We start from the raw sequence: 15,419 nt of genomic DNA, 5'->3' as shown, positions 1-15,419 counted from the left end.
GTGTGTGTGTGTGTGTGTGTGTGTGTGTGTGTGTGTGTGTGTGTGTGAGGGCTGGGGGTGGGTGGCTATAGGCACAGATGAAACTGAATGGCCACATAGGGTTATCCAAAGGACAAGGTGTAGCAGGGTCAACTGAGTGGCCCCAGCAGCCTGACTAGACTAGAGCTCTGGGGTGGCCCAGCTGCTGCCAATGGCTAAGGAACACCAGGGGGGTCTAGGGTTAGACTCTCCATCTAGCGTGAACTGCTTTCCCACCCTCAGCTTGGCAACATTACAGGTTATCAAAGGTTTTCCCGGGGGTCATTTTTTCCTTCCCCAGGGGTTTGGCTCTTATAGACTTGTTTCTGACATAAAATCTAACGTTTCAATATAGTGCTTTGGGACATGATAAAATTTTATGCTGAAGAGCTGCTATTTTTCTTTCAAAAACTAACATAAAAACCTTGTTGAACTTAAGGGCATTTTAAAAGTATATTTTGACACTATTGATACTATGTATAAAATAGATAACTAATGAGAACCTACTGTATAGCACAGGGAACTCTACTTAATGCACTTTGGTGACCTAAATGGGAAGGAAATCCAAAAAAGGGGGGATATATGTATATGTATGGCTGATTCACTTTGCTGTACAGTAGAAACTAACACAACATTGTAAAGCAACTCTACTCCAATAAAAATTAATTAAAAAAAAAGTATATTTTGAACAAATACTTTTTTTCTTGTGGAGGTACATTTCTACATTTCAAAACTAGAAAAACAGATTTGATTAATTAGCTTTTCACGACTTTCCCAAAGAAATACTCCTTTTAAAAGAGCTACTGAAGAAATAAAGCTCTGCCTGAGTCCCGTGGGGTGTGGGCGCACCTGTTTCTTGAGCTCCGCGTACTCCTGCTGCATCTGGCTGAGCTCCTTCATCAGGCGTCTGGCCCGCTCGTGGTTGTCCTGGGCCACCTGCTCGATGGTTGCCATCTCCTTCTGCATGCAGCTGTTCTCCTGCTTTTGCTCCTAGCACCGGAGGAGGAGGATGACTCTGGAGGTGTGCGTTGCTGGCTTACGCACTCACTAGCTCTGTGACTTCATTTCTCGTCTAGGCTTCAGCTATAAAATGGGGATAATCTACCTGCCTTCTTTAGCAGCTGTGAGTAAACATGTGGTCGGTCAGTCTGTCAGCCCAGAGTCTGAATCCTAGATCTGCAACATTACCATTGATACTAGGTTACTTTCCCTTGTCTGTAAGATGTTAACTATAGCCACCATCATAGGGTTCCTGGGAGGATTAAAATCTAGACATCTACATACTATCTTTACAATCATGTTGCCCATCACTGGTTGTAAGTGTATCACCCTTAGGGAAACACACCTGGTTGGAAAGTACCATTCAACAGGGCTACATTAATTCCTCCAAAGGGTGTTAGAAAAATCCATTCCTGTGACAGCCCCCGTTGCTGCCCACTGGCCTCCACCCACCATACGCTGTTTTGAACTCATCTGAGTGTCACCTCCCACAGTTTATCTCCAGGGGTAAAACCATGGTAGGTTGAGCTTCCCGGTTTTAGGATAATGATTAATTAAAACTAACGTTGACCAAAAAGGGCGCGATGAGAAACACCTGTGAGCACAGACTGCAGCTGGGTAAGAATGTCTTTAGAGGCTTTCCTTCCCCAGCCCCCTCCTCGACCCTGCTGGGGAGGCTGGACCGCTGAGGGTGCTCTCTGCTCAGTGCTGACATTGTCTGTGCACATGACCATCGTTCCAGCCAGCCAGACAGCTCCTCTAGGGCTGAGCCCAGACTCTGGCAAAATCTACCATCAGCTTCAGGAACAAATTACACGTAAATGCACCACAAACCACAGTTGGGTTAGGGACTTGGTTGACAGGTAATTTATTTTCTCTACCTTGAAGAAGTATTTTAGTTAAAAATGTAAAGGCGTCATCTCCTCATAAACTGCCTGGGCAGCGGATACTCACGAGAAGGTTCTTCTCCAGCTGACTCCGCTGGATCTTAAGTGCTTCCTTGAGGCCGGCGACCTGCTTCTCGGCTTGCTTTCTCTCTGTCAGGAACTGGTTCCGCAAGAGGCTGAAGTCCGCCCTCACAGAGTCCGTCTCCTTCTGCAGAGCCAGAAGCTCGCCTGACTTCTCCAGTAACTGCTGTTCCCGTTCTGAAAGCTGTCGTTCTGAAATGAGCATTTTAGGTAGTTTAGCCCGAGGCTCTGGGCTGGCCGTGGGCAGACTCCACAACGACATGCCACCCACTCAGGCACTTTGCTCCATCACTCAGTCGTCCAGATCTCCCCTGACCCACACCAGAGGCCCAGAAAAAAGCCCAGAGAAGGGTGCCTCTTGATGTAATTTGTTCCCAGAGGCCTGATCCCAAAGTGACAGACAGCTACTGTCTTCCCTTTTGAGTCTTTGAGACCAGAGAGCACCAACCCTGAGGTGCAGGGAACATGGAACAGACTACTGAAATGTTTTTTATAAACCTAATTTTAATAAAGGGGGGCACACAGTATTTCTTCCTTCATGGGAGGCAGCGCAGAGGAAAGAACACAGGATTTGGAATGGCACACATCTTATTTTCTACAGAAGAAACGTATTTCCTGGTGTTTAATGGGAATCGTGTATGCAAACACCTAGTACATAGTGAGTACTCAATAAATAACGCTTATGCACAACAGTGATATTTAACACAGATTTTTCTAATCACCCTCTGTAAAGCAACACCCCGCCCAGATTTCACTTCTCACACCTCTGGCATGGTCAGACTCGGCATATTTGTTAGCTTTCAGTTTATTAATGAAATGGTTGGGTCTGGATGCATCAAGAGTTCCCAGGGAAAAAAGGAATAATAACCCTTCCAGGTCCCAAGTCCACTGAGTTCACTCAAGGTAGAACAACATTTTCTGAGCATTATTAAAACCTAAAGCCTAAGAAAAAGAAAACTCATTTATTGATGTGAGAATGATCATTTACCCTGGATTCCCATGTCAACTTCATTTATGTATGGCTCGAGAGAGTAAACAAACCCAAAGGCCAACATCTGTATCTTGGTACCATTCACTATGTCAAATTTAGACAGAAGTAGAATTGTTAATATTGTGGGGTTTTTTTAAATAGACTGAGATGAAATGGATCATTGTTCCAAAGCTCAGAATTAATGTACTTTATAGAAAGCCTTTAGAGCACCTTTTGGCACTTCTCTGCCTTAATGTTCCACTTCCTTGAGACAGCACTCTCAAAGAAAGCAATACAGTAAAAGTAAAAAGACCTGACAGTCTTGGAATCAAATCCTATCTCCATAAAGACAAATTCCCTCTGTCCCTCTGAGCCTGTTTCCTCTTCTCTCACAGGGCTGGGAGGATCAAATGAGGGACCATTCTTCCCACTGTGCTTGTCCTGTGCCTCCCGTCTGGGCTATAGCTGGGGGCCTGGGACTCCTTCGCACATTTTACTCGACAATCAGCAGATTTCCCCGCCCTCAGTGCAATGTTCCAGAATACATACGGGTTTGGGAGAGCGTCTTCTCCAGGGTCTCACCCCACCTTTCCTCTTCCTGCAGAGTCCTGATGCGCTCTTCAGCTACCAACACCTTGGTCAGCACCTGCTCCAGTCTGCTTTGCTGGTCTGCTATCTCCTTTTCCAGCTGGTGCCGCTGCTCCTTCAGTGTCACTCTACTGGCTTCTAATTTTTCTTCTTCACTTTCTCTCTCTTTCTGGAGTCTCTGAAACATCTTAATAGAGAACAACCTTAGTTAGTCATAAAATAACAAATACCCAGTGTCCTGAGGGAATCTTCATGGACACTAGAGAGATTCCAGTTCAACAGAAAGTAGAAAACAGCCCATGGGGACAGAGAGTGAGTTCTCTTTACAAAGGTGATCAAGTAGGGACTGGAAAACTGTTTGGCCAGCATGTGAGGAGGGGATTCAAGCAGGAACTGGCACGTGGCCTTCAAGATTCCTTACCGGGCTTGTTCTATGGTCTTAATGGCCCGTAATATTAATACCAAGGGAGTCAAAGAGTTGGTGTAAAATCCCCTCTGGTCACACAGGGCAGGTAAGGGAAGCTAGTCCCAAGGGGGATACTTCTCAGCAGCTTTCTGCCAGGGGAAAAAAGTTCACACAGTGATAAAATGTTTCCTCTTATATAACGTCATAGATGTGTAGTACCATTTCCTGTTGGGCTAGTTTGGCCTTGTTTTCTTCAACTTCATTCTGAAACACCTGCAGTTGTTGTTGTTTTGTTTCCTCTTCTTTTCGGCAGACTTCCAACTTCTTTACTTGTTCTCTGATGTCCTCCTGGAGCCTGGTCTGCTCACTGAGCAGTACATCCTGATGCTTGGTGGTGTGGAGCAGGTCCTTCAGGTGAAAGAACAAATTGAAACTACGGACAAAGCCACCTTCATTACAGGTGGCTAGTGCCACAGCTACATCTATCTACTAAGTCTGACAAAATTAAAGCGTAAAAGTTCCATATCCTTTATTATTTCAACAAACATACAAAGGTACCTGGAACTCAATTTAATCACTGGCTTCCCTCTTTTTAGTACCTAGGATGACAGAGATGTCAGAACCTCAGCAAGAGACTCAGTTCCTCCGAGCTTTAGCTGCCTTGTCACTGAGATGGGAGTAAACAACACCCACCTCACAGGAATGCTAAGATTAAGAAAAGCTATGAATAAGGCTTAACTCTGAAAATGAACCTGAAGTCATGGTTTTGTTACTATTTGAAATATTTATACAGGTTAAAAAACTCAGACAACAGGACTTCCCTGGTGGTGCAGTGGTTAAGAATCCGCCTGCCAATACAGGGGACACAGGTTTGAGCCCTGGTCCGGGAAGATCCCACATGCTGTGGAGCAACTAAGCCCCTGCGCCACAACTACTAAGTCTGTGCTCTAGAGCCTGCAAGCCACAACTGCTGAGCCCACACACCACAACTACTGAAGCCCGAGCGTGCCTAGAGCCCATGTTCCGCAACAAGAGAAGCCACCACAATGAGAAGCCCACGCACCGCAACGAAGAGTAGCCCCCGCTCGCCACAACTAGAGAAAGCCCACGCGCAGCAACAAAGACCCAACACAGCCAAAAAAAATAAACAAAAAAACCCCTCAGACAACAATAAATACTTCTTTCTTCAAGGAACCCAAATTAAGCACTTTAGGAAAAGTTACCATATTTCTAACAACACAGAAAATATTCATACGAACCTGTATAAGACTTCTTAAAAGAGATAGAATAATTTAAGTTTTTTTTTTTTTTTTTTTTTTTTGCGGTACACGGGCCTCTCACTGTTGTGGCCTCTCCTGTTGCGGAGCACAGGCTCCGGACATGCAGGCCCAGTGGCCATGGCTCACGGGCCTAGCTGCTCCGCGGCATGTGGGATCTTCCCGGACCGGGGCACAAACCCGTGTTCCCTGCATCGGCAGGTGGACTCTCAACCACTGTGCCACCAGGGAAGCCCTAATTTCAGTTTTATATATCTTAGAAACACAGAATCTTAAAGGTAGAAGGAAGAGAATTTAGATGTCTAATCTAACCTGTAATTTACAGAGTGGAAACTGAGGCCCAAAACTTGCTTGAGTTTCTCTGAAATTCAAATTTTGGCAATAATCTCACAGGACAACACTGAATTACCTTAAGAAGATGATCAGAAGTACAAGGGTAAAAAGAATGTGCTCTAGGGGCTTCCCTGGTGGCGCAGTGGTTGAGAATCTGCCTGCCAATGCAGGGGACAGGGGTTCAAGCCCTGCTCTGAGAAGATCACACACGCTGCGGAGCAACTAAGCCTGTGCGCTGCAACTACTGAGCCTGTGCTGTAGAGCCCACGAGCCACAACTACTGAGCCCGTGTGCCACAACTACTGAGGCCCGTGCACCTAGAGCCTGTGCTCTGCAACAAGGGAAGCCACCACAATGAGAAGCCCGTGCACCGCAATGAAGAGCAGCCCCTGCTCACCGCAATTAGAGAAAGCCCGTGCTCAGCAACAAAGATCCAACGCAGCCAAATAAATAAATAAATTAAAAAAAAAAAAAAAAAAGAATCTGCTCTATTCAACACCTGACAAGATGAAGGCCCAGATTTGGCCATGATTCTGCAGCTCAACGAGTGATCAAATCTAAGCCCAGCCTTTGCAGGCCTCATCTGTGCCATGGGTAAGAGATGGTCCATCTGGTCCCTGAAGCCCCCAGAGTGGCTGCTGAGGGACTGTTGGGCTCTTTCAGCCATGACCTTACTTATTAGCTTCGAGTAAAACGTTGTTTGAATAAAGAATTCTAGGGATAAAATAAACTGGAAAATCACTGCTCTGCATCAAAATTTTTGTATATCTTATATTTGTGTTTTATAAACGGTTCTAAGGGACCTGCTCATGTGAAAAGGAACCAGCCTACTTGATTTGTTATTTCAACCAATTATCTGCATGCCTTCAGGACACTACTAGAAGATTACCTTTGTGAGGCTTACCTGTTTTGCTAGGTTCAAGTGGTCTTGGACATCAGCTAGTTCCTCCTGTAATGAGTTTACTGCTTCCCGTTTTTCTACAGAAATAACATTTACATAAAATAAGAAATACTTATGTATACATGTTCCAGATTCCTGTCAGTCCACTCAGAGAAGTAGAGTAGAAGTGAATTTATACTTCCTTCTGTTAAATGTATGACTATGCCACCCTATCTTATTAAAGGCCAAAAGAGAGGTACATGCGCAATCCAGATCTGGACTTGGAGCCCACGTTTTTAAAGACTTGCATGTTCAAAAAAAAAAGACATGTTACATGTTCAAAACCTCACGATGAAAATTTACACATAATAATACCTCATGTTGATGAGGTGCATGGTTTAAAAACAGGAATCTTCCACATTGCTGATAAAAATATAAATTTGGTACAACCTTTCAGGAAGACAATTTGGGAATAAATTTTATATCTGTACTGGTTTTGTCACTTACTAGCTGTGTAAGCTTGAGCAAGTCACTTCTCGCTTAGGCGAGTCGCAAGGAAACTAGGCTTAAGTTGCTTTATCTGTAAATGGGTGAAATAATAGTTTCTACCTCATAAAAATGTTATAAGGATTAAGTGATAAAATGCATATGAAACACCTGCATCATGTCCAGGACACAGTAAGTGCTCAACAGTATACTGTTGGCTAGAATTACTTAGTAACTTATAAATAAACAATCATGAGGCTTTATAAAGAGTTGGTAATTAAGATGTTATTTGCATCTTTGTTTTTGTTTTTAAATCTACACACACACACACACACACACACACACACACACACACACACACACACGCCCCAAGGAAAAATCTGGAGGGATATTTACTAAATTGATAATAGAAATTATCTCTGAGGAGTGAGGTGAATAGTAATTTTTATTTTGTCGTTTTGCTATGTTTTTAAATTGTTCTCTAAAGAATATGAATTAGTTTTTTTCAAAAATAGCTTTACTGAGATGTAATTCTCATACCATGCGTTTTCCACCCATTTAAAGTATACAATTTCATGGCTTTCCGTAAGTTCACAGAGTTGTACAACCACCACCATACCTAATTTTAGAACATTTTTCTCACTTCTAAAAGAAGCCCCATGCCCTGTAGCATGAATTATTTCTGTAATACGAAAGCAAACAATTAAATAAAGAATCTAGCAAAAGGAAGAAAGTCACATCTCTCCTGTTGTGCTGCCTCATACCCTGGAGCTGCTGCTGCATGGCTGTGATGTCTTTATGCAGTGAGAGTTTGTTTCTGTTTAGTTGGTCTAGCTCCTGCTGCAGTTTTCTGACATCCACTTCCAACTTTTCTAAGTCTGATTGCTTTGTTCTGCTATTCTCCTCTGTAGCTGCTAAAACCCTACAATACAAATGGAGAATAAGTTAGACTGTCAAATACAAAATGTCTAAGCACACACACGCGACAACTAAGGAATAGTGTTCTATTTCACAATGTAGTTTTGGAGTCTGGATGATATTAATAAATAAATATTAATAATTTACCAAATTATTAAATGTTATTAAATATTAACAAAATGTAAGGCTCTTCAACTCATTTTCAAAAGAAATCTTATTTTCAGCTTTCCAAATAGAACATTTGGAAATGTTTATCATTTCAAAAAGTGACTTGCTAAACCGAAGTTTTATAAAAATCAGGGATAACATGGATAGCACTTATAATTCCAAAAATGTGATTAAGGACTTCCCTGGTGGCGCAGTGGTTAAGAATCCACCTGCCAATGCAGGGAACACGGGTTCGAGCCCTGGTCCGGGAAGATCCCACATGCTGCGGAGCAGCTAAGCCCGTGCGCCACAACTACCGAGGCCTGTGCTCTAGAGCCCTTGAGCCACAGCTACCGAGCCCATGTGGCTAAAGCCCGTGAGTGCTCTGCAACAAGAGGAGCAACTGCAAAGAGAAGCCCGCGCACCACAACGAAGAGTAGCCCCCACTTGCCACAACTAGAGAAAGCCTGCGTGCAGCAACGAAGACCCAACGCAGCCAAAAAATAAATTAATTTAAAAAAACGTGATTAAAATGGATCACTAACTTCTGATAAGTGAAAATGCAGGAAACACACTGTATGTATAATAGGATTTACCAAAAAACAGATATGTATGAGCATGCATTCCTTTACACGAATGGAATCATATACTATGGACTGGTTTTTGTCTGGCTTCTTTCAGTAAGCATAGTTAACTTTGAGATTCATCCATGAATTTGTCTGTATCAATCCTCCATTGCTTTTCATTGCTGAGTAGTATTCTATGGTATGGCTATACTATAATTTGCTAATCCATTCACCAGCTGATGGGCATTTAGGTTGTTTCCAGTTTTGGCTACTGCAAATAAAGCTGCTATGAACATCAGTGTACAGTTTTTGTATGGACACATGCTTTCACCTCTAGGTGTGAGAAAGCTAGATCTTCTGCTAGGTGTATGCTTGCATTTTTAAGTAACTGCCAAACTATTTTCCAAAGTGGTCTTACTAACATTTTATACTCCCATCAATTGTGTATGAAAGTTCCTCGCTAGCATTTGATATGGTCAGTGTTTAATCTTAGCTATTCTATTAGGTGTGTAATGATATCTAATTGTGGTTTTAATTTGCATTTCCCTAATGGTTAATGATACCAAGCATCTTTTCATGTGCTTATCTGCCATCCATATATTTTCTTAAATAAAATTTCAAATCTCTTGCCCATTTGAAAAATTGGGTTCTTCATTTTCTAATTACTGAGTTTTGAGAGTTCATTATATCCTGGGTACACGTCCTTTATCAGATACATGGTTGCCAGGATTTCTCTCGCAGTCTGTGACATGTCTGTTCATTATCTCAACAGTGTCTTTTGAGAAACAGAAGTTTTAAATTTTGATGAGGTCCAATTTTATCAATTTACTCTTTTATGGATCATGCTTTCAGCGTCTTATCTAAGGAATTTTTGCCTAACCCAAGGCCACAAAGATTTTTTCCCCCTATGTTTTCTCCTACAAGTTTTATATTTTGGTTTACATTTATGTTTGTTAATTTTTATATGTAGTGTGAGGTATAGATCAAGGTTCATTTTTTTGGTTTTGGATACGTAGTGCTTTTAGCAACAGTTTTTGAAAACACCATCTTTTCTCTACTTTGCATCTTTGTCAAAATCAGTTGTGCATATATTTGTGAGTTTACTTGCAGACTTCTGTTCTGTTCCATTGACCTTTTTGTCTATCTTTATACCAATACCACAGTGTTTTGATTACCATAGCTGTATACTGTCTTGGAATCACATAGTATTAGCCCTAAACTTTTGTTCTTCTTTTTCAAAGTTGTTTTGGTGTCATATCTAAAAAGTTTTAGATTCTATTCTAGGTCCTCTGCATTTCAATATGAATTTTAGAATCAGATGGCCAATTTCTATTTTAAAAACCTGTTGGGATTTTGACTGTGATTGTTTTGAATCTATAGATCAATTTGAGGAGAACTGAATCTTAACAATGGGTTAAGATTGGGTCTTCCTACACACGAACAAGCATATATTTTTTATTTAAAAAAAAATCACAACAAGTTATTTTAAAAAATGCTTTTGGGGAAAAAAAAAAAATCTAAAAGGAAAATTCACCCCAAAATGCTATTGGTGTATTGTATTGTGATACTGAGTTTGTGGCGTATTTTGTATTTTTTTGCCTTTTCTCAATTTTCCAATTTTTTGAATAGTGTGTTAATAATGCTTTAGCCTTCCAGATGGGATCTTACAAGCTTACTTGTTCCTGCTCTCACCGTTTGGTTTGTGCCAACTTCTTCTCCCAGCCATCACATTTCTCTTCGAGATCTTCCTTTTGTTTGCACAAAGACTCAACACACAACTGCAGTGCTCGGGTCTCAGCAGTTATTCGCTCAATTTCTTGTTTGTCCCTCTCCAAGAGCTGCTTCTGCCACTCCATTTCCCCTTTCTGTCGCAGGGCTGTCTGCTGCAAACTGTCCAACTCCAGTTTCTCCTAAAGCAGATAAAGGAGGAGTCAACCATGCAAACTGAGAAAGACCGCGGTTCACTACCGGTAAAACAGCTTTATTACCTCTAGTACTTCAACCTGAGCCTTCTCTAACTCAGACACCTTTTGGTCATGTTGTAGCTTCAAACCTTGCAGCTCATTGTTTTCAAGTTGCAACATGTCCAGAATATTCTTTAGTTCTAACAGAAACAAAGCATGGTCCAGGCTATTAAATGAATGTGGAAACATTTACAAAATGAAACAGAAAATAATGCTACTGGCTGATACAAGGAACAAAAGATAATAAAAATATATTTGTTGTGCTGAATTAATGGAGCTAATTAATTGTATTCTGAATGTAAAAAGCCTTTAAAAGTATTGCTAAACACTAATTTGTTATAAACATTTAAACAAAAACATTCAACAGAGACCTAGTTCTAAAAAGTACTTATCCTACCTAAAAGAATTTAAATCAAAATAAATAGGAAAAACTTTAAAATATATCAGCTGACATTTATATAACAATTCTTTTGTCCTTTGAAATATAGATTTTTAAATATTAACTACTTTTATCTGATTATAAAAATATTTGTTCATTATAGAAAATTTGAAAAAAGCATAAAAGAAAAAAATGAAAACCCATCATTATCCTACCATCCAAAGACAATCACTACTGCAATAGCATTTTGATGTATTCCCTACCAGGAGTGCACGCACACGAATAGACACACGCACATATATATATTTTAAAATAAATTGGGACTACAATCAATATTCAGTTTTTACCTATTTTTTCACTCTCCTTTCATCAGCATTTTTACATGTCATTAAATGTTAAAATATATTTTTTTAAAAAATTTATTTTATTTATTTATTTTTGGCTGTGTTGGGTCTTTGTTGCTGTGTGTGGGCTTTCTCTAGTTGCAGTGAGTGGGGGCTACTCTTGGTTGCGGTGTGCGGGCTTCTTATTGCGGTGGCTTCTCTTGCTGCAGAGCACGGGCTCTAGGTGCCCGGGCTTCAGGAGTTGTGGCTCGCGCGCTCTGGAGTGCAGGCCCAGTAGTTGTGGCGCACGGGCTTAGTTGTTCCGCGGCATGGGGGATCTTCCTGGACCAGGGCTCGAACCCGTGTCCCCTGCATTGGCAGGCGGATTCTTAACTACTATGCCACCAGGGAAGCCCAAAATATGGTTTTTAAATTAGTCATTTGTTTCCAAATTTTGTCATTACAATTTCTGTTGCAAGTAACTGACTCAGTCAACTTAATTTGTAAAACAAGGAAATAAAGGCTTCTTAAAAAAAAAAAAGAGAGAGAAATAAAATAAATATTGCTGCGATGTACATAAACGCTTGCCCTCTTTAGATAACTGGAAATGGGCTACCCGGTTTAACAGGTGTGAGAATAGTCTTAAGACACTGGGAGGTTGTTCCATTTTATACTTCAATCAACAGCCTGTAAGTGCTCTTCTTTCATCACACCCTGGTCAGCAATGAAGATGATTATTTTGCTTTTAGTCAATTTGAGTGGCAGAAAATATCATATTCCTTTTATAATCTGCTTTTCTTTGATTAGAAATAAGGTTAAACTTTAAACTTACCAGTTTTATGTTTAGACATTTGCCCTAAAACTACCTGGAGATTTTCTTCCTCTTTTTCAATTTCCTGCTTTATAAGTGAAAGTTGATTTTTTTTCTCACTAATCTGGACATTCAGTTCTCCCTTCTGAAAACTCAGTTCTTCCAGAAGAGATTTTAGTTCCTGTGCAAAGAAAAAGAAAAGAAAAGAAAGGAAAAAAGTCAACCCACCTTCACCAAGTTATGAATAGAAATTACTTTAAATCAGTTCTGTTATTAACTGTCTCATTTCATAGAAATTCTCATTTGGAAACAAGCTCATGTTTGAGTTTTACGTCAAGAACAGCACTATATTTTACACTAACATATTTCAGTATAGTAGAAGTAAAAAAGTAACACGTTATCTTCATTTAAAATTTATATGCAATATTTACTATGAGCAAAGCAATGTGTTGCAGAGAAAAAAGGCTGACTCGTACACATCTCCTGCCCTCAAGGGGCTTAGCACCTGGTGGGGAAATAAGGCAGGGAACAGAAACATGATCACGAAAGGCTATGGTGCCCTAGGAAATGTGCAGAGTGCTACTAAACTCAGAATTGAGAGAAACTCCTTCCAGGTAAAGGAAAAGTTGGGGAAGTCTTCTTAGTGGCATGAAGCTGGGCCATGAAAGCTGGGTCGCATCTGGACATTCCCAGAAAGGGAATTCCTAGAGAAGAAACAGTATGAGAAAGGCACAGAGGCATAAAACCTTGGGCATGTCCAGAAAACAACACAGGGGGAGAGCTATGCACGGCAGCCACAGCACGGATAGACAGCACAACACCAAGCTCGTTACAGAGGCATCAAGATGCAGGAATTTATATTTGCATTTTAGGGGGAAACCAATGAAAATATCTCAAAATAAATCTACAGGACTATACTAGGACTCTTAAGAAAAACTATTGAAAAATGTACCCTGATGTGACTGCACTTCTCAGCTACTTCAGTTTCTCCCAGTCTCAGCGCTTCCTGGAGGTCAGCTCTGGCCTGGACCATGCTTCCCTGGAGTAGATGCAGCTCCTCCTTTTTATGCCCCAACTGTCTGTCCAAGACAGCCATCTCCTGCTGCTGACCTGTTACCTGCATTAAAGAAAAGTAAAGAGTGCAAAGCCTGACGAAGTGCTGAGATGGAGAATATTTAGTCCAGCTAAAGGTTGTGTGGGGAAATAAGGAGGTAGTCTAATTCTCACAATCCTAGCTGCAAGAGCCAGGAAGGCCAGGCTTGGGGGCTGCAGGCATAAAATGCCTAATAAAGGCCTTGAGCTCACATAGGTAAAAACACTTAAATCACAGCAAAAACAACAATATGATAATAATGATTGTCCTTCAGGTTATGGTTTTCAAAGAACTTTCATATCTGTATTTTATTCCAATTGGCAACCACCTTGGCAATGGAAGTTAGGCAAGGATTTAAAAAATTTATTCATTTTATAAATTTAAAACTTATAATTTTAAGGGCAATACATATTTAGTTACAGAAAAGCAGAAAATGCAGACATGCAAAAGGAATAGAAAATATTCACAATCCCCCCTTATCAGATGACCATGTTTGTACTTTGGTATAGACTAAAAATTCAAACACAAGTATACATAAACACATTTAACATAAATGATCTCAGAGCATATTGTGTTTTGAGACTCACTTATTCAATAATATATCGTACTGAGTTGAGATTCAAATTTGGGTTGGACTCTATTCTTAAGCACTAAGATATATAGCCTCATTTATGCTTTATACTTTATTATGTATTTTCCAGTCTTTTCTACAATCAAACATGTATTACTTTTTATAATCATAACACAAATGTAGGTTTCCAAGCAGCATGAACTGGTTTTTGAGGTGTCTGCTGCCCTACCTGGCTTCTCAGCTTTTCCAGCTCTGCTCTGCGGGCCTGCAGGAGGGTCTCCGACTCTTTAAGCACCTGCAGGTGATGATCCTCAGTGCGTTCTGCGGTCTCGATGTCTTTTTGCAGCTTCTGCAGCCTACAAAGCACCAGCAGTACTAGAGCAAATTGGAAGGGAGACAGAGCCCCACGAGCCGCCTTCCAGCACAAGCCCCTTGAAGGCCTGCAGAGGCCGTACTTACTCTTCTGTCAGTTTTTCCTTCTTCTTGTTTAGACACTGGAAGTCTGAGTCTTTTGCTGCAACAACTTTGTTTATCTCTTTCAAGATTTCTTCTTGCTGAATTTTGTGCTGCTCCAAATCCTTTGTGTCAGCCTGGAGCAATCTAAAACACATCTCTTTATTTCCCCCAGACTCCTTAGGCTTGACGTGCATTTATCATAGAGCAATTATCATAGAGCAATTATTGTCCTCTTAGAATCAAACTTCTCATTCATCTCACCGAGTACATCAATGGCTGAGGGAGTCCACCTACCTGAGCTGCTGATCGGCTTTGACAAGGTTAACAGCAGTTTCCTGAGCTCTCCTTTCTAACTCCTCAGCATCTTTCTCAGTTTGCAATAAATTTCTTTTGGCATCAGTGAACTTTTCAACAGCATCTTTTGTCTAGAAAAGAAACTGTCATTAAAAGCAATTCAGTTACAATACTCTCTCACGGCTACTGGTATCGTAAATTGGCACAGCTCTTGGAAAACAAGACAATACAGAAAGACTGATAAAAATGTTCACTCACTTAGACTCTCCAATTCTCAAAAAAGAATTCAGAAGAACTATTACACAAAAATGCTCATTGTATACTGAAATAATATAAGACTTGACAAACAATTGATTCAGTAAGTGATAATACATCAGCACAATGGAATACTGTGCAGTCTTTAAAATAATGACAATGTAGTAACATAGAAGAATGTTAATGATAAAATGTTGGCTGAAAATAAAATTTTAAATGGTTTAAGCACTGTAAGAGCAACTATAGAAAACTATCTTGTCAACAAAGACAGAAAGGCTATGCAAAAACAATCATCTGAGGGTGGTGAGATGGTGGATGATGTTTTATTTAAAAATAATCTGTAATATTATTATATGTTATTTTTTTCACTTAAAAATACCTACCCCAAAACAACAACCAAAAAAACAGGAAAAAAAGAAATTAGGGCTTCCCTGGTGGCGCAGTGGTTGAGAGTCCGCCTCCCGATGCAGGGGACACGGGTTCGTGCCCCGGTCCGAGAAGATCCCACATGCCGTGGAGCGGCTGGGCCCGTGAGCCATGGCCGCTAAGCCTGCGCGTCCGGAGCCTGTGCTCCGCAACGGGAGAGGCCACAACAGTGAGAGGCCCGCGTACCGCAAAAAAAAAAAAAAAGAAATTAAAGGAAAACAAGAAATTTAAAAAAGAGAAGAAAAAAGTGAAAAAACAAACAAATATCTACCCAATTAAGTGGCAAGGAAG

At 40.7% G+C, this 15,419-nt stretch overlaps 1 protein-coding gene across 5 annotated transcripts in view; it reads right to left on the bottom strand.

Moving 5' to 3' along the window:
- Positions 1–15,419, bottom strand: part of CNTRL (centriolin) — an 87,414-nt gene that overhangs the window by 8,545 nt on the left and 63,450 nt on the right. For all 5 annotated transcript variants that reach the window (XM_029202663.1, XM_029202661.1, XM_029202664.1 and 2 more), the window contains 13 exons: positions 14,448–14,578; positions 14,157–14,297; positions 13,927–14,053; positions 12,986–13,150; positions 12,055–12,214; positions 10,545–10,660; positions 10,249–10,466; positions 7,690–7,847; positions 6,464–6,537; positions 4,169–4,357; positions 3,505–3,730; positions 1,972–2,177; positions 868–1,008 (listed from right to left, as the gene is read on the bottom strand). In XM_029202663.1, the coding sequence (XP_029058496.1) occupies positions 868–1,008; positions 1,972–2,177; positions 3,505–3,730; positions 4,169–4,357; positions 6,464–6,537; positions 7,690–7,847; positions 10,249–10,466; positions 10,545–10,660; positions 12,055–12,214; positions 12,986–13,150; positions 13,927–14,053; positions 14,157–14,297; positions 14,448–14,578 (2,052 nt within the window). The remainder of the gene's footprint in view (positions 1–867; positions 1,009–1,971; positions 2,178–3,504; positions 3,731–4,168; positions 4,358–6,463; positions 6,538–7,689; positions 7,848–10,248; positions 10,467–10,544; positions 10,661–12,054; positions 12,215–12,985; positions 13,151–13,926; positions 14,054–14,156; positions 14,298–14,447; positions 14,579–15,419) is intronic.

The sequence above is a fragment of the Monodon monoceros genome, unplaced genomic scaffold (assembly GCF_005190385.1).
Source record: "Monodon monoceros isolate NGI ecotype Baffin Bay Population unplaced genomic scaffold, NGI_Narwhal_1 Super_Scaffold_5, whole genome shotgun sequence".
NCBI lineage: Eukaryota > Metazoa > Chordata > Mammalia > Artiodactyla > Monodontidae > Monodon > Monodon monoceros.
The sequence above is the reverse complement of the archived record's forward strand: the minus strand, read 5'-3'. Positions and strand labels throughout refer to the sequence as shown.